A 19,671-nucleotide genomic window follows, 5' to 3' on the forward strand; every position below is an offset into this window, starting at 1 on the left:
TGAAGGGCGTGGGGGGGGGGGAAGGATAAATGTCCCTCAGCGCTTACAGCCCACCAGTCCCCCGCGGTCCGATACGACCGCCGAGTGGGATCAGCCCGGTCTCCCCCGCGCGCCTTCTGTCTCCAGCTTACCCCGCAGCCTCCGGTGGTTCGATTCTGCAGCGATGCTGTAGATTCTGCTGTCACCTCTGTGCCGCACTGTTTGATCGCCCCGGGCCACTGCTATCCAGAGGTGAGATCCAGCCCACTGCTCCTCGCCGGCCCCGGCGTCACCGCACTTCCGCCCGGGCTCACCAAACTCGAGGTCCCAGCTTCTGTGTGTGAAGGAGGCCTCGCCGCCTCAGGGCCCAGACCGCCGTTGTTCAGGTGTCGATGTCGCTCAAATCGCCGCCGGGGCTCTACTGTCGCCTCCGATAGCTGTTTACACCGTTTTGACGTCTCTGGGTCGGGGAGACGCAGGATAATCAACGGATATTTTGCCGGCGGAACGGAGCTCTCTTAGGCTACGTCTGCCATGCTTGCCGCCTTGGCCACGCCCTCTCACCTTTGGTTTTGGTTGTATCCAGTGTGTGAACGTTGGGTGTCTTTGGCTCTTTAAATCTGGTTCTTTCATTTCTTTCTAGACTAATTTTACTGGACGGTTGGCATGAATGTGCATGTGTTCATCTTGTCTTGCTCCTCCCTCCTTCTTGTTACCAATTCCTTGGCACTGTTGGCTTTACATTAAATGTGTTTTCTAAAATTGTCTCTTTCGCCCACAGATATGCTCCTTTTGCCCTCATGTACCCTCTGGGACCTGTCCTCCATCATGCTGCTATAGGATCTCTATTGAGACCTAAATGAACTGTGTCTCCTATGTTATGCGCCCTGATGAAGGAATTCCCCATATTGGCACGGTTCCGAAACGCGCGTCGGCACTTTTCAGTGTTTGTTTGATGATATGTGGTTGTTGATTGAGTAGAGTATGGATGTTTATGGTTTGGGAATGAGTCAGTCTTTGATAGAATGAGTGCGTGATTTGTGTGCCAATTTTTAGTGTTCTCTGTGTCCCTTGGGCTTATGTTATATATTTTTTTTGATCCCTATTTATTAAACAATGTATGTTATATTGAATTAACTATAATGTGTTATTTTTCTATGAATATAAATAAATGATCTAAATTTTGAGAATCTCGAGCAGTTCTGTGGGCGTCCCTTATTTAGTGCTGGAACCCTTTGGTCCCTTTAAAGATTGGAAACTCCCCTTTTCATGTTGTTCTTGAATCGATAAACCAAGCGTAGCTCCATCAGGAGCCGGTTCCATGCAAAGGCGCCCAGAAAAGCTAATGATCTGCCTCCAGACCTTTGGCGGTGGTACTTTGGGACCACGGCTAGCAATTTATTGAAGAGCATAACATTGGTGGCTTATCAGGTTTTAGAAGCAGGTTAAGGTGGGACCCAGCATCATATTAGTAACTATTCAGGGCCGGCCTTAGGCATGTGCAAAGTGTGCACCTGCACAGGGCCGCCAAACCCTAGGGGCCGCCACGACGACAAGGATCGGATCGGATACCATACTAATCATACAATATTCGTGCTGGAGTTCAGAAGGCAATGAACAATGAAGAGGCCTTTACATTTTGATGTTATCTTGCCATCTTTGCGGTGGCTTCGAAGACAGGAGTCAAATGTCAGGCGTTGTCTTCTGGCAAACTGCTGCTTACTCTTTTAACAGGGAGACTAGTGTTTCGTTTTCTTTCTCTGGCTGCAAAGTGAGAGGATTTTGTGAAGTGAACTGTGTGGCAGTCTCACTGGGTGAATGGAAAGGCTGCTGAATGTGTATTTCTTTCCCAGGTGCACAGAAAATCTAAATACTCGTAAATTAACTCTACTCATATTTCAAAATCTGTCTGCAATTAGGAAAGGACAAATGAGGCACATCTTTTGTAGTTCAGAAGTGTGGTAGAAACAACGATTTCAATACAAACAAAACCAATCAAGACCCTTCACTTGGTGAAGCACAAATGATATAAACATTCTCTAAAACACCACAGTTCTCTATCGTTTGTGTCTTGTGTGGTTTTATTAGTAACACTGGCGCCCCCTGGCAGGATTTTGGCGGCCTCCGACCCCGGCTTTTTACTTCCAGTTCCAACCAAAGCCTGAGTCACCCCCCCCCCCCCCCCCCCCCCCCCCCTCCTCTCCTCCCCCCTTTCACTTGACCCTGGCCTCTGCTCTGGCAGTCACGCAGTGGCTCCGCACCGAGACCTCTGTTCCTTCCTCGTTCCTGATTGGGCAGCAGGGGCGCCGGGGTGTTTCATGAAGGTTGCGGCTGGCACAGACGCCGGGCGGAAGCCAAGGATAGAGTGATCTGCAGACAGTGCAGGCTTTCCGTGCGTTGTGGTGGCGACGCGTATGTGAGACTCTGCAGCCATTTATGTGGTGGTGGTGGCACTGGTCCTCCTATAAAGCTGCTGAGCTCAGAATAAGGTAAATGAAGAAGTAATATTAAACGCACCTGGCGCGTGGTGGGTTACGGGCAGAATGATCTCTCTGAATGTAGAGTCGATTCTGATTCTGCAGTGTCAGTGTCACTGACTAGTCTGACTGACTGCGTCAACGCCGTGAACCTGGAAGGTGTGTGGGTTTCACATGATCTTGGCTTGAATGTCAGCAGCGGCCGGCCCGAGCTGAGGCCCGCCGCAGCGCGAGGCCGGACGCTGAGTAGTGAGTGCAGAAACAAAGCGCCTGGCGGCCTTCACTCCGCTCCGGAACTATAGGGGGCTGCAAGAGACCCTTCAGAATCTCTCTGTTCACAATCACCCGACTGTGCCAGGCACCAGATAGCTCTGGTCTCTGAAGTGAAAGGCATAGTTCTGGTGTCTGTGGTAAGAGGCGTGGCTGTGCTGTCGGTGGTAAGAAGCGTGGCTCTGCTGTGTGAATCGGCCATAGAATACTTCATGTCACTTTCCTCTGATGTCATCATGGTGACAAAGGGTGTGTGATGTCACGTCTGCTGCTATTTTTGTGAGTCTATGTTCATGATGTAGAATAACTTTACGGTCTGTGGCAAGGAAGGGACAGCTTTGTGGTCATATGGTAACAACAAAATCCCGGAGCATATTAACATCATGATATAAATGTTCCCCATTTTACATCTGTGTAGAAAGCGACCTGAATGAAGGTGGCACGTGGAGCCTCCAGGCTGCCCTCCCAAATATCCACCCATGACCAGTAGCAGTGTGTGATCATTTACTTGGCTTCTTATCCATGGGAACAGGGTGTCACTGGCTCTGACTGAGTGAGTGACCCTGGAGTAGTAGTACTGTCCTTTCCAAATTCTGGCGCAAAAAGGAGGAGATACATACGCTTAAGGCACCGCTAATGGGCCTGCTCGAGGTGGAAGTGGGCATCTCGTCCCTAGATCATGAGGGTGCAGGCAGCCTTTCCACATTGCGAAGTGAAATCGGAGATCGATTCGTTCATCTCCAACATATTATTGCAGTACTGCAGTGTGCCAGCTGCTGCCCGCCTGCCGAGAGACTGCACAGTCAAGATCATGCTGGACAGCGCAAAAGCAAAGGCAGCGGCGCGCTCCTTGCAAGTCGCTTATGCAGGCCATTGTGCCAGGGTAAGAGTGACCTACAGCTTTGCCCCGAAAGTGAAAGTGTCATTCAGGTTGATGGCCGGCTACATTCTCGACAATAGGTACAAGTGCTGTTTTTTAATGTGTGCATTTTTTTAATACAGGGACCGTTAAGATTCTCACGATTTTGAGCACTTGCTCTTCTGTAAAATGATTTTATGCCTATCGCCCCGCTCGCGCTGCCTAAGTATGCTGACTTACTAAAATATTACAACAAAGATCTCTACATTAACTTGGGCGAATATTAAATCTCACTGTCACCTTCCTAAGCTCCACCCCGCCCGTACCCCCTCTTCCGGGGCCCACACCAACGCTCCCTGCACAGGGCCACCATGAGCCTAGAGCCGGCCCTGAACTATTACTGATGTTAAGAAAACATTTAAATCTTTTGTTAAGGGCTCGGTCAGTTGGGAAGCATACGTTTTTTAAAACTCATTTCGACCTGGAGCTTTGCAGAATGAGAGGTTGCTAACACAAGGTCATCCTCAATGTGGGCCAACCTAGTGGACTGTGCAGCTCACTTAAGTCAACTGTCTCTTGTGCTTGGGGGGACCATGGTCTCCCAATAATCATATTGGCAGCATGGCAGATTTTTTTATGCACAGCTCAAATGTACACCGCAATCTCTGAGCCATCACAGCAACACCCACACCAGCCTATGAATCGAAATTAAGAATGATGTGCACTTTAGAAAATACGATCAATAAAATAAAGCAAAAATTCCCACCCAGCCATAGCTTATAAAAAATAGACACTGGGTATGAAATGCACTGACCTAACACTAAGTTAGATCATCCAGACAGAACGGAAGCCAGCCGATGCTAACCAAAATCAGTAAATATTGACGAAAGAAACAATAAAAAACAAATTGATGAATTTACTGTGCAGATATGATTGCTTTATGACAACCACCTTCAGAGATAGCTGATATTCCTCAACATAAATAAATAGTAGGCTTTGCATTCTTTATTCTGATTGCTGTGGCTTAGGAGATTTTGTAATTAAATAAACCAGTAAATATACTGAAAAGAGTTTCATTAGGAAGTGCATCACAATTGCTGCTTAAGAATTCATAAATGAAATGTGAATGCTGTAAAGCACACCTACCTCTATATGCATTTGATTAACAAATAAAGAGATTTACCTGGAGTTTATGAGTCAGGAATGCATGAATTCCTAAAAGACAGAAACATACTTTGAATTACTATAATGAGGAAAAAATTACTTTCGAGTGAATGTTTCTTCTTTCTCTCTCCCCCTCTATTACTCATTTGTGAACTGTCCAATCAACAAGCTATCTCGTCATCAACCCCATATTACTGCAAACTATGACAAGCAGGTATTTTCACTGAACACCGAAGAAACATTTGCGAGAAGGCAGCAAAGTGATAAGTAATATGGTACAAATATTACATAAGATAGAATGAGAAGAGAGAGTTGCTGGTAAGTGCAGCTCATTTATATGGAATGTTACGTTTCATATACGATTTAGGGGTAAAAATGTATGCACTTGTTTAGCCCCTAAAAGGAAGTGTTTGAGGGAGCTTTGTGTGGTCAAATATCCAGTGGTTGGTAGAAAAGTCACTAAAGCACTAATGCTAATTCCTCAAACAGAAAACAATAATACTTAAAACATGATATATGTTATACGTAGAAGTCTCTAAATAGTGCAGAAAGTGGATGGCGACTAACGGGCTACAGCATCTGTGGATCAGCGGCGGACTCTACACTCCCAGTCATCATCAGTTGCTGGGGAAGGTTAGCAGTGAACAGCTAGCAGAGGTGCCTCCTTCACAGGGTCACCACATTGAAAAACAAAGAAGCAAGCAATCCGTGGCAAAGCCAATTGGTCTCGCCTATGCCAGAGCTTTAGGCTTTGCCAATGTGTTTGAGCCACGTTGTAAACCAGTGTGGGTGCTGGAATGTCGTGGAGTGGAGTGGCACAGAGGAGTGGCGGAGAGTGTTGTGGAGCATCATTGAGGGAGTAGAGTGTCACAGAGGAGCATAGAGTGGAAGGGCATAGAGTAGAAGAGAGTGACGTAGAGTGCAGTGGCATAAAGTAAAGCAGAGTGGAGTAGAGCGTCGTGAAGAAGAGTACAGTGTCGTAGGGCAGAGTGCTTTGAGTGGAGTCGCACAGAATGGAGCACAGTGTCATAGGCTAGAGTGAAGTGGAGTCGCATAGAGTGGAGTAAAGTGGCGTGGAGTAGCGTAAAAGAAGTTGCATAATATGGAGTAGAGTGGGATGGAATGGAGTGGTAAAGAATGCCGTAGAGTGGAGTGGCATTGAGAGGCGGGGCACAGAGTGGAGTGGCATACAGCAGAGTACAGCAGCGCAGAGTGGAGTAGATTGTCATAGAGTGGAGTGGAGTAGAGTGGAGTGTGTGTAGAGTGAAGTGTAATAGAGTGGAGTGGAATATTTTTATTAGTTTGTTGTATAGTTAGTTAAAACCATAACAATTTTGCATAATACAACATCCTTCACTAAAAAGTTTAAAACAAGTTAATATTTTACATAATAAAAATAATCATAAAGTGTGTAAAAAACAGCAAGTATAAAATCAGTGTGTAATGAGTATCAATTTTGCTCTTATTATACCAGCGGAGCATGCAGAAGTACCAATAAAGTGCATGTGATAAAAGTAAACATTATCAGCGTCAATCTATTATTCACTTCCCATCTGGCCAAGAGTTACATCTGTGAGTCTTAGTGCCATATCTAACAAATTGTATCGGCAATACTACTGAAGGGGGCATACTTTATTAGTTCGAGTAATCGGAGATGACTGCCTGTATCGTCTCCTCCTCTGTACATTGGCGAGTGGAAATACCATTCATTCCCTCTTAAGATTACCTCCTTAAAGTGCTTCTGCTTTCAGTGCTTGGTCATGAGCACGTAATAATGTTATCAGTTTACAGTTTATTTGAGAGTCGGTTGGATCCAGTCCTCTAATGAAGGCAGTTCTACAAAAGCTTATTCTTCTATCCAAGAAAACTCTCCTTAACAAAGTGGCTCGTGCTGTTTGCAGTTTCTAACAATGACATATGAGATGAATAAAATCTTCTTTTTGACAACCGTAAAGACGGCATTCTTTTGACTTCCAGTGCGGTGCATCAGCCAATGTAGGGAACTTCCTGAACCGCAGTGCCATCAGTTGTCTTTTTATGTGGATAGAGAAGGTAGAATCTAGGTAGGCTGCCGGTTTAAGGACTTTGTAGTTATAAATCACTGTCCACGAGGGAGATCTGTGTGGAATGGAATAGGGTGGAGTAGAGTGGATCAGAGTGGGGTTCAGTGGAGTAGTATTGTAGAGTGGAGTGGCATAGAGTGTAGTAGAAACTAAAAACTGAAACTGAGTGTAGTAGAGTGCTGTACAGTGTTGTGTTGTGGAGTGACGTAGAGTGTAGTAGTGTGTAGAGTAGAGTAAAGTTGTGTGAAGTAGCATATAGGGAGTTGCTTGGAGTGTAGTAGAGTGTAATAGATTGACCTTGAGTGGAGTAGAGTGTTGTAGAGGGGAGTAGCATGGAGTGGAGTAGAGTGTCTCAGAGTGAAGGGGAGTAGAGGGCCATAGAATGGAGTATAGTGGAGTGGCATAGAGTGGAATGGCGAAAAATGGAGCAAAGTGTCGTAGAGCCGAGTGGACTAGAGTGGAGTGCTGTCGAGTGGAGGAAAGTGGAGTGCTGAAGCATAAAGTATAGTAAAAAGCCATACAGTGGAGTGGCATAGAGTGTCATAGAGTGGAGTGGTGTAGAGTGTTTTAGTAGGGAGCATAGAGGAGCGGCATACAGAGAAGTAAAGTGTTGTACAGTGTCGTGGAGTACAGTGTCGTAGAGTGGAGTGGCACAGAGTGTTGTGGAGTGGCGTGGAGTGGTGTAGAGCAGAGCAGTGCACAGAGTGGGGTAAAGTGACATGGAGTGGCATACAGGGCTTTGTGTAGTGTCATGAATTTGCACTGAGTGTTGTAGAGTGGAGTAGAGTGGAGGGGTGCAGAGTGTTGTCGAGTGAAGTATAGTGGAGTGGCGTAGAGTGGAATAAAGTGTTGTTGAGCCAAGTGGCATAGTGTGGAGTGCTGTAGAGTGGAGTGGAGTACAGTGGAGTGCCGTAGCATGCAGTAAAGTGTCACAGAGTAAAGTGGAGTAGAGTGTCATAGAGTGGAGGGGTGAAGGGGTATAGAGTTTCGAAGAGACAAATATAAAGGCATACAGGGACATGCATTAAAGCCATTTGCGATCGCAAACGGTGTGAATTGCAAAAATCGGCCGTTTGCGACCGCAAAATTAGCTTTTGCAATGCATCAAGGGTCAAGGCCCTCGCAATTTGAGAATTCGCAATTAATTGCGTGTTCTCAAATTGCGATTGCATTTAGGGTAATCGCATTTTGGGATTCCTTAAATGCAATGCATTAAAGTAAAAAAATCTGCAATTTCGCAAATAGGCGGAGCAAATTACCATGAAGTTGAACTTCATGGTAATTTGCAAAAACGTTGAAAAATGCACTTTTGTGCATTTTTCAAAGTTTCATGTTGCCCACACACATGCCCTTAGGGAATGTGTGTGCGCAACATATGTGCACAGATCAATTTCAGGGGTGGAACAGGGTGTCCTTTTGACACCCTGGCACCCTTGAAATTGCATTCTCAATTTGCGATTCTCTAATTGAGAATCGCAAATTGAGAAAGTCTTCCCATTCATTCCTATGGGCCTCTGGGCCCATAGGAATGAATGGGGAGGTATTCCTTAATTGCGATTCGCAATTTGAAAGTCGCAATTAAGGAATGTTTAGAAATCGCTATTTTTAAGCGATTTCTACATGCATAGGCTTTTGGGATTCCTTAATTGTGATTCCTTAAAAATCGCAATTAAGGAATCGCAAAAGCCAACATTGATGCATGTGCCTGATAGAGTGTAGTGGTGTAGATTGGAGCAAAGTGTCGTACAGTGGAATGGCACTGAGTGGAGTAGAGTGGAGTGGCACAGCGTACAGCGGAGTTAAGTGTCATAGAGTGGAGTGGCATAGAATTACGCAGAGTGAAGTAGAGTGGACTGTAGTGACATGGCATAGTGTGTCGTGTCATAGAGTATTGGTGGCGTAGAGGGGAGGGGTGTACAGTGGAGTGGCATGTGATAGAGTGGAGTGGGGTGTTGCAGAGTAGAGTAGCATATCATGGAGTGGCATGTTGTAGAGAGTTTTAGAGTGGAGGGGTGTACAATTCTGTGGCGCGGAGTGTAGCTGAATGGAGTAACAAAGAGTGGGGTGGAGTGTCGTGGAGTGGAGTAACGTAGAGTGATGTAGCATGGAGTGACACAGAATGGAGTGGTGTGTCACAAAGCGGCGTAGCATAGAGTGGAGGGGAATGGAGGGACATAGAGTAGCTTAGAGTGGAGTACAGTGTTGTGTGGTAGTACATTACCATTACAGACAACACTTTTTGAATTGAAATGACCATACATTTGCACAGACAAATTTACTGATAAAACTATACACCGCACAAATAATAATGAGTGGAAATGTCATCACCTAGTGTATTTGTTTTTATTGTATTAAAATATTTTTTTCCATCATACTTCAGAATTACAAAAAAAGAGTTAGTTTGTGCTTTCCTAATTGTGATCTTCTGAAATATCTGAACAGATAATTTTGAAACATTTACATTTTGTTGTCTGCTAGGAAAAAAACATTAATTTTACGGCCCCAGTAGAGAACTAGATTGTCACATACATACTCTCACTTTGAAGTCAGAGACAGAAAAGTAAACACTAAGCTCCCTCGGACGCCTGACATTTGACCTTTGTATCTAAATGCACAGCAAATGTGACAAAATATAAACAAAATTTAAAGGCCTGTTAACTGAAAGTGAGCACTTGGGAAGAATATATGGAGCGCTGGTAAACTGGCTATGCTCCACGGGAGAGACTAACTCAAGCTGAATAGCCTAAAACAAATAAGCCAGCTCATAGAAAGCAAACAACTGTGGGTTATAATGGGTGGAATGCATTTTCTGATGAGCTTTCAAAATATCCCCAAGAAGTCTTTAAGATTCATCCTAAAAAATGAGATACAAAACTAAGCAGAGCTATGACTGCGCTATCACATCATGGCCAGCACAGTTCAAAACTGGAAGAATCATGAGGAATAATACCCATGGTGAAGAACTAAGATGAAAATCCAGTTTCTTCACAATGGATTTGCTAAGATATTCATACCAGGTAGAACAGCATAAAAAGCTAACCCGACTGTAAACGCGCTAATGGCTACAGAGAACAACTAAGCAATCAGATTTGGAAGAGAAGCCTGACCTACCAGAGTATCTGCTACAGAGTCTAAATCCAGACAATAATTTAGCAATGGATCGATCAGTCCTCCAAGTGGCAGCTTGAAAATGTCAGGTATGCGGAAATTCCTCATCAGAGCAGCAATAGCTGCCTTCCCCTACATATGATGGATCTTATGCTTGTCAATTCAAATATATGTTAGCTTCTCTTTAGCAAGCAATACAACAAGTTCAATCTATCAGATTCAGAAAGTACTTTGTTCGGTTAAAATCAATAACCATAAAAGCGACAACATTAAAATTACCGTTTACACAGGTCAGTTTAAAAATAAACAAATTCATTATGTTACATTAGCACCAATGGATTTTCGTAATTTAAATACATGTTTAAAAAAGCTTAAAAGTACAACAACGGTTAAAACTGTGTCCATTCTCTGACATTCTGTAAAAGCTAGGCGACATCTATTTAAATTCATGTCTTTAAGAAATGGGATTATGAATTTCCTGCAAGGCATAATGTAAAATTTACAAAAAAATAAAATATGGATATCAGATTGGGGTGAGGAATCATCACACGGGCAGGTGGGTAAATTTTGCGACCATAAATTCATTTCTGGTAAGGACAAGAGTCTGAAAACAATATTTAGTCTAAAGCGGGTTAAGAGAAATCGGTCATAATTAGACATCAACAGGGTTAAATAGGGCTGTACTTTTACACCAGTTAATATTAAATTGTGTGAGGTAACTGTCTTTTTGCTCATTTCCACTCGCCTTCTCTTGTCATCAAGGTATTCCATACTCAGTTTTTTCAACAGTTTTCTGGGTATGTTTCCCATTGATGGTGGGTCCTCATAGTATTCTCGGCATCCAATTTCAATCATGAAATGTTTAATATAATCTAGCCAATCAACGCTACCCACCTTTTCCATTTTTAATATATCCTGTAGCATAGCCCGATTGACTACACATTCATTAGTTGTCCATACCCTGTGCCACAAAAGGATGGGTTGTATTCTAATTAGATCTGAAATATAGGGTTGACCCAGTTCAGTATGACAAATATATGTCGAAAGACTCTGTGGTACTGCTAGGACATCCCTCAAGAATTTATTTTCAGCTAGTTGTAATGATACAATATTAGAAAAACCTCAAAGTCCCGCACCATACAGGGCAACCGAAGTACATGTGGCATTATATATAGTCAAGATTTCTCTTATTGGCTTGTTACCCAGCTTTTTTATAAAAGTCTTTATGGCCATTATTGTTTTTTGGAACAAAAGAATTCTGGCCTTTACAGCACTTGTCCATCCCCCAGATTCATGGAACAGAATACCCAGGTAAGGGGAAAAGGTAGTATTTTCCAAGGGAACATTATTTATGTACATTCTTTTCATCTGTTTCCCAGATTTGTGCCACAGTTCATGGAGTATGTTTTACTGCAATTAATTTTCAGATCTAAACTCAACATGAACTTTTCAAAGGATATTAACAGTTTTTGTAGGACCAAGGGAGTATGAGCCATTAAGACGGCATCGTCCGCGTACATGAGTGCAGGGATCAGCCTCTTACCCACCCTAGGCACATCCCTGCACTCCTGCAGGAGACGATGCTCAAGTCCATTTATGTAGAGGAGAAATAGAAAGGGGGCCAGAACACACCCCTGGCGTACTCCGCGTCCCACTCCAAATTTCCTGGTACATTCTCCCCCACGGCCATATCGGACTGAGGCTGTAGCTCCTGAGTATAATTCTCTCAGAAAGCAGATGATCGAATTTTCCACGCCCAGCCCTTTCAAAATATCCCACAATTTGGTATGTGACACGCAATCAAATGCCGACGACAAGTCAACAAACATGAGATATAACCGTTCACCTTTAACCCTCGTATACTTTTGCTGAACTATCATTAAATTTAAACATTGTTCAACAGTTCCCATGCCCTTCTGGAATCCATACTGTAGGTCGCTCATGATTTCATTTTCCTCCGCCCAATTCTGGAGTCTAGCCAGGGTGATTCTACCAAGAATTTTTACAGATGAGTCAAGGAGGGAGATTGGCCTATAACAAGCGCAATTTTGTCTGTCACCCTTCTTGTATATTGGTACGATAACCAAGGTAAACCAGGATGGATTTAAACCCTTAGGAAGTGCGGCATTAAAAAGCTGTACCAACATGGGGCCCCAGATCTCATTGTTTGCTTTATATAGATCTGCAGGGATCCCATCGGGCCAGCAGCCTTGCCTCCCTTCGTGGCTTTCAACCCCATCATGACTTCCTCCAAAGTTATCATCAGTTTTTCATCCCCCAATCCACCATTAACCATTTTAAAAACATTTGCAGTGTGAGGATCATCTAGGGACCTATATAAGTTTGAAAAATGTTCCACCCATTCATCCTCGGTAATCGCTATCTCTATGCAAGCCTTGAGGTTATCGAAGAGGAAAGGGGTGTTAACGGCCCTCCAAAAAGCAGATGCGTCCTTCGACTGTGCGGCCCGAGAGAGGGCTTCTAAGGCCTCCTTTTTTTATAGCGTTTTTTCTATTTTTTCAGGGCCTCATTATAAGTTTTACTCAACCCTCTTATTACTAGCGGGTCCCGGGGAGACCTATGAATAGCGTGTTTCAAGTCAGTTAATGCCCTTGTACAAGCTGTATCAAACCAACTTTTAGTGCGCCTAGTCCTATTCTTTAACTCCACCCACAGGCTATTTTTAATTTCAGAAGCTATTCTATTGAAATGCTCTAGTATCTGGTCACAATGAGACGTCTCCCCTAGACAAATAGCGAAACTATCTGAACAAACATTCAGTAGCTTCGCAAGGAACATTTCTGGCGCGACCTTGCCCCATTTTAAGCTATACGCATTCTGCCTCCCCAAAGTCACGTCAGGGACAATACGTGAGGCAAGGATATCTTCATGGTATTCATAGAACGGGTTTTCAGCCTCTAATATTTGTGGCAAATGATCACTTAGGGGTAGCTCTAGAGTCTCTAACCTATTAATCCTGTGGCTATAACTATTTGATGTAAGAATAAAATCAATAGTGGACGATGTACCTCTACCAATGAACGTAGACCCAAAGGAAGTGGGATTTTGAGCTATTTCATTTGCATAACCCAAATCGTACATGAACACTAATTCATTAAATAGATCCCCGATCAAGGAATGGCCAAAGTGTGTTAGACTAATATCCTGGTCTAACATGAGGCCACAAATCCCCTATTTTCCCTTTGTACAGAGTGGACAATTAAAATCCCTCCCCCCCCCCCCCATAAAATTATCAGTTCCCTGTTGGACTTGTCTATTTCATATTGTATATCCTCCCTGAGCATTTTTAAGATATTGGGAATTTCATCTTTCGGAATGTTATTGTAAAAATGTATCACATCCACATTGATTCCCTTCTTAGTGCTTAGGGTTATTACTTGGTAGTAACTAGATTTAGGCGTAAAATGTACTTTCTCATACTTAAGCTGGTTTGAGAGAAATGTAATTAAACCTCCCTTTGCACGTCCGTATTGACCCCCCACGGCTGGAGTAAAAAAGGTTCTGTAGCCACTTATGTACACTGGGTCCGTAGACCAGGTTTCTTGAAGGGCCAGAATGTCCCACCCATTTGTGACTATCTCCCAAGATGGGTTATTAATCTTATTCTTTAATCCTGCCACATTCCAAAAAAGGAGTGTACAGGATTTCCTTTTCTTATTTACTTCGGTATCTCCCAGGGGGATATTACCTGATACCTTTTTACGTGAGGAACTTACTCCTCCACGATTATCCCCCATGTCTAACTCCAGGGTACTCGGGGTGTTACAGAGAGGCTCTTCAGTGTCTCCATGGTTTATATTTAGGGCCAATTCTAGTGGTAAGGTAATCTTACAACCCGCCCCTGGCGTGTGCTCTATTAGGTTCCCCTTGGAATCAATGTCATCTCCTAATCTCAATATATTTGTCTGACAAGAATCCTGCTTTTGTCAATCGACATATTCAAGGCCCGAAAAGGCATCAAATCGATTATGGGTGGGTAAATTATATACTGGTAAGGCAAAACCTCTATTATCCCAAAGATAATTATTTCCAAAATTCGGTCCGGGAGTTGGTGGATAAAAGTGCCTTTGATGGAAATTAAATTGTCTCTGAGTTTGGGGAAAAGGAGTCTGACTGTATCCATGTTGATTTAAGCCAGACCAGTTTACAGGCTGCCTTACTTTGTCCCTATTTCTAGAGTGTTGCCCTAGGAAATAAGGATAGAAGTAGCTGAGATAGTGAGTAGTAATAGAATCGCTGCTTCTCGAATCATACCAATCTCCAATATGCCTGACAGCTCTATGATCTTTAAAGTTTACAATAATGACATCCCCTTTCTTATCTTTAGGTCGTGAGCCCACCTAGGTTGAACGCCTCACATTCAAAATGTCTCCATTGATGTGGGCAGGCAATGGTCTAGTATTGCATAGCCAATGGGTCACTTTGTTTCTTAAAGCTCGATGATCTTCCCTGGTTCCCATGGGTAGCTCAGGGACACCCGTCATGACTATTGTATAGGGGGCTGCTTCGGGTGGTAAATCAACGATTCTCTGTAAATGCCAATTTCTGTTATGAAGATTCCCTGTCCCGTTCTCCTTGATAGCCTTATCCTGTGAAGGCTCTGCCCTTTCTTCCACGGTCAGATTCCCCCCCCCTTGATCGCCTGCTTTACTTATGGTTTTAATTTCAGGGACAGGCTTCTTTTTTAACAAAGGAGGTGACAAACCTTTTTTCAGTGTGGAACCGGTTGCTTTTACCCCAGTTTGAACAGTTTTTGTAGGGGTAGTGGGGCAAGGTGGAACTTGTGTTAGTTGCTGTCATCATTGTAACAGATGAACCTCTAGGTTTTATAATGTTTACCCCCTTTGCCAGATCTGCTAGTAATAGTGTGTTTTTTACTACCTTTTTATCTAACTGATCTAGTTGAGTGTTACATAGGTTAATTTTTTCTAACAGAGGCTGTATTAGTGATTTTACCAAGCTTTCAAGTTTTGCTAACAGGCCACCCTCACTGGAGGAACAAGAATGGGTTATCATTTGAGAGACAGTCGGAGGGGTTAGTGAGGTAGCCACATCAATCACTGCTAAAGTAGGGCTCCTCTTCTGTAGTTTAGCTTCCCGGGTCTTCAATGGACAGCCCCCTCTTTTTTTGGTAGTATTAATGTTGGTATTGAATGGTGACATGTAATTTATATTGGGAGAGGATGCAGGAGAGAATCTAGGGGAATTTGATAGCCCTTCGTCATCTTAACTACTACACGAACTCAAAGGGGATACTCGCGTACTAATAGGAGTACTATGTATGGAGACCTCAGTAGTAGAATATTCTGATGCTTTCCCTTTATCCCCCCTACCTCCAATGTTTGATATCCCGGTATCTTCTATAATACTATGTGTTTGGGTTATTGTTGAGACTGTCCCTATATGCCCTAGCGAAGAACATTTGTCTGTCATGGCTTCCAAAGGAGGACTCCTTTTATTGTTAGCGATATGTGCTTTTTGATTTTGCTTCCCCCTTCTTCTTGATTTTGCCTTTTTGAATATTCTAGCCGAACGTATAGGAGGTGTAGGGTGTTCTATTTCCACAATATCTAGCCGATCATCAGGTCTTATGGCGTGCACCTGTGCTATCACTGTGACAACTTTCCCAGGGGCAATGGGGGGGGGGGGTTTAGGCATAGATGTATCCGCCACTACTAGTTGTGCCTCAGCCTGAATCAATGAGGGACTCCCCTGACCTAAGGAGGCCCTTATATCACTATTAATCTGGGTTACTTTCTTAATCAAGTAATTATCCATGGGACCTAACCCAGATACAGTTTTATCACTTTTGTCTATTTTCTCCTTAGACATTATACCAGCTTAGTATCATATACAATCTAAAAAGGTTATTAAAAGAAAAACAGGCCTAAAGCGATCAGCGCTCAATACCTAAAAGTAAGTATTTAGAATGGGGGTTCGCAGGGAGTACCTGCATTTAAGGTGTCCCTTCAGAACCAACGTCTATGGCCCAGTCCAGTCTCCTCAGGCCTCTGAGGGCCACAGAGGGCCCGCCCTTTGCCCGGGCTTAGCCCGGCGACTGCCCGCGCGCGTCCAGCGTCGCGGGGGCAGACGCTGTACTTTATGCGCCCCTGGCGCGGTATCCGGGCGCTAGGGCTGCTGGGTAATGGAGTCCAGCAGGCCCGCGCTCCACTCGGCGGCCGCACCTGAGGTGTAATGTGCGGCGGCGGGAGGCGAGCCCCTGTGTCCACGGGTCTGGGCCAGCTGCAGAACAACGTTGCTGGTAGGTCCTGGACTCTCCTTTAGTCCTAACAAATGTCCCCGCTCTGCCGGGGCAGACGCTGTACTTTATACGCCCCTGGCGCGGTATCCGGGCGCTAGGGCTGCTGGGTAATGGAGTCCATTACAAAAAACAATTTGATGGGCAGAATGTAGATCAATGTCTTACATTCACCCCAGTACAAGGATCTGGGCCTAAATCCATCGTTTTTTACACTCCACACCACCCTGGGTTAGATAATGGCTTTATGCAAATCAGCTCTGACCCTGTGCCCCATGGGAACAGTCCAGTCCGAACTACACAGCCATATCTTTCCCAGACCGGAATCAAGCATCCGAGGACCGGACCGGTTTCGAGGTAACACCTCTCATCAGCCCGGCTAGCTTGACTCCAGTGGTGTGGAGGCTCTGGGACCCACGTCTGAGCTACCCCAGTACACTCAGGGAGAAAATTACAAAAAACAATTTGATGGACAGAATGTAGATCAATGTCTTACATTCACCCCAGTACAAGGATCTGGGCCTAAATCCATCGTTTTTTGCACTCCACACCACCCTGGGTTAGATAATGGCTTTATGCAAATCAGCTCTGACCCTGTGCCCCATGGGAACAGTCCAGTCCGAACTACACAGCCATATCTTTCAAAAGACCGGAATCAAGCATCCGAGGACCGGACCGGTTTCGAGGTAACACCTCTCATCAGCCCGGCTAGCTTGACTCCAGTGGTGTGGAGGCTCTGGGACCCACGTCTGAGCTACCCAAGTACACTCAGGGAGAAAATTACAAAAAACAATTTGATGGACAGAATGTAGATCAATGTCTTGTGGTAATGGAGTCCAGCAGGCCCGCGCTCCACTCGGCGGCCGCACCTGAGGTGTAATGTGCGGCGGCGGGAGGCGAGCCCCTGTGTCCACGGGTCTGGGCTAGCTGCAGAACAACGTTGCTGGTAGGTCCTGGACTCTCCTTTAGTCCGTAACAAATGTCCCTGCTCTGCCGGGGCAGACGCTGTACTTTATGCGCCCCTGGCGCGGTATCCGGGCGCTAGGGCTGCTGGGTAATGGAGTCCAGCAGGCCCGCGCTCCACTCGGCGGCCGCACCTGAGGTGTAATGTGCGGCGGCGGGAGGCGAGCCCCTATGTCCACGGGTCTGGGCTAGCTGCAGAACAACGTTGCTGGTAGGTCCTGGACTCTCCTTTAGTCCGTAACAAATGTCCCCGCTCTGCCGGGGCAGATGCTGTACATTATGCGCCCCTGGCGCGGTATCCGTGCGCTAGGGCTGCTGGGTAATGGAGTCCAGCAGGCCCGCGCTCCACTCGGCGACCGCACCTGAGATGTAATGTGTGGCGGCGGGAGGCGAGTCCCTGTGTCCACGGGTCTGGGCTACCTGCAGAACAACGTTGCTGGTAGGTCCTGGACTCTCCTTTAGTCCGTAACAAATGTCCCCGCTCTGCCGGGGAAGACGCTGTACTTTATGCGCCCCTGGCGCGGTATCCGGGCGCTAGGGCTGCTGGGTAATGGAGTCCAGCAGGCCCGCGCTCCACTCGGCGGCCGTACCTGAGGTGTAATGTGCGGCGGCGGGCAATCACTGTTCAGGATATCGTTAACTTTTAGTTCGCTTGCACATATCTTATCCTACTCAATATCTGAATTACTTCTTTCTTTATGTCTTTTTGTTACATGGGTAGTGCTTTCAATTATGGGTTTGTCCGGCTCGTGGAAATTGAATTTGGAACATTCCTAATAATTAACTTGTGGGTTGGTACAATGTAAAGTGGGTGTTTTACGATATGACGAAGCATGGGAAAATGTATTTGATTCGTTCGAATTTGTCGCAGAAGGTGTGCATTAGTAATGAGTAAAATGTGGATAAATACTTATGTCTTGCTCTACGAAAATTGAGCAGTTTCCTGAGTTGTACACCGTGTTGTATTGCTGGGATTACTGTTACTAGCTGCAGCTAATAAATTTGATCTCCGACGCCACATAGAAGTATTCTGTGTCTCTGTTTGCCAAGACAGGGGAATCCGAAGACTTCGGGCGTGTCCCTGGCGCCGCTGGGTTATAAAAAACCCAGTTCTTCAGTTGGCGCCCAACGTTGGGCGACTTCAGCGGTACCGGTCCAAGCCCGACGATCGTGAGGAGCCACGTGAGAAAATTCTGGAGGAAGGCCGCCACTTCATCGACCACTGTATGTCGACGTGGACCGAAAGTCTTTGCTGCAAGGCTTCCCGCTTTCCGACGGCTACGAAGGACTGCTGCCCTGACTGTCGCCCTGTCTTGGACCCTTGATTGATCCTTTGTAGAGCGAGACGATAGACGGTCTTCTGTTGGCGTGACAGATACTTTGGTTAAGTATAAGTGGGTCGCTTCCACGATCTTTGTTTTGGTTCTTGGTTTTGATTCAGATATTGCAATAGCTGAAGCCGAGGGGCTCGTATTTTTTGCGAGTGTATCGATAGTTGATAACCCCTTGAAGTTTGAAGCTAGATTAGTGAGCTATAAGATGCCTGGTCTTAGCAAATTTGGGAAATGGTTTGGTTGTGGTTGCAACAGGGATTCCCGATTGGAGGATTCGTGTCCGATACCTCCGGTCGGAACTCCGACTTACGAGCTCTATTCAAAACACGGAGTGGGTCCCATTACGTATAATGAAGTATGGGTCCGCTATACTAGGAAAGATGGTGTTTTACGATGGCCCCAATATGGTAGTTTCGAAACAGAGATTTTAGATAATCTGGAAGTTGTCCTATTTAAGAAGAAAGCCCGGCCGGCAATGTTTGACTCATTCTGCCTTTGGCATAAGGAAGCCAAACAGCGAGAAATTAAGAAAGCAAAGAGAGATAGGAAGTATAAGAATATGTCAGTACTACAAGCTGCTAGGCAGTTTAAGGAAGATGAGGAAGAGCGTGCGAGTGAAGTTTTAGATAGACAGTGTTGCATGGCTATCAATAAATGTTATCCGGCCTTGCCGCCTTCCCTTTCAAAAGTGACTGAAGACCCTGAAAAAGATCCTTTGATCTCTCATTTATTGAGATTACCACCTCCTTATGTGCAGGGTGCTACTGCGCCTCCATTACCCCCAGTTGTCGCACCTCTTGTTGTTCAACATCCTGCTGTTGTAGAGCCACCCGTTGCTCCACAGATGTCTCTTCCTTCTACGGTGCAACCCCCTCCAGGGTCGCCAACTTTGCTATCTGCTTTGCCTCAAACTCCTTTGCCTTCTACTCCTGTATCTCCGACTCCTGCTCCTTTTGTCCCTATGCCTCTTTTGCCTCAAAATAATCTTTCTCCTGTCCTTATGGCTACTTCTTCTCCTTCTGCTCGAAAGCGAATGACTGAGACTGTTGCAAATTTCTTGTCTCCACTCTTTGGGTCATTGAATATGAACCCTTTTTCCGAACGTAGACAGAGTCGTAGTCAGTTTCCTAGTCCCTAAGAGCGGGCAGTGTTGGATCTTTTGGCTCGAGGATGG

General features: G+C 45.2%; 1 protein-coding gene across 3 annotated transcripts in view; it reads right to left on the reverse strand.

Moving 5' to 3' along the window:
* Positions 1–19,671, reverse strand: part of LOC147733351 (uncharacterized) — a 679,639-nt gene that overhangs the window by 479,161 nt on the left and 180,807 nt on the right. For all 3 annotated transcript variants that reach the window (XM_086957961.1, XM_086957959.1, XM_086957960.1), the window contains exon 2: positions 4,769–4,800. In XM_086957961.1, coding sequence (XP_086814087.1) covers positions 4,769–4,800 — 32 coding nt within the window. The remainder of the gene's footprint in view (positions 1–4,768; positions 4,801–19,671) is intronic.

The sequence above is a fragment of the Lissotriton vulgaris genome, chromosome 2_1, assembly GCF_964263255.1.
Source record: "Lissotriton vulgaris chromosome 2_1, aLisVul1.2, whole genome shotgun sequence".
Lineage (NCBI taxonomy): Eukaryota > Metazoa > Chordata > Amphibia > Caudata > Salamandridae > Lissotriton > Lissotriton vulgaris.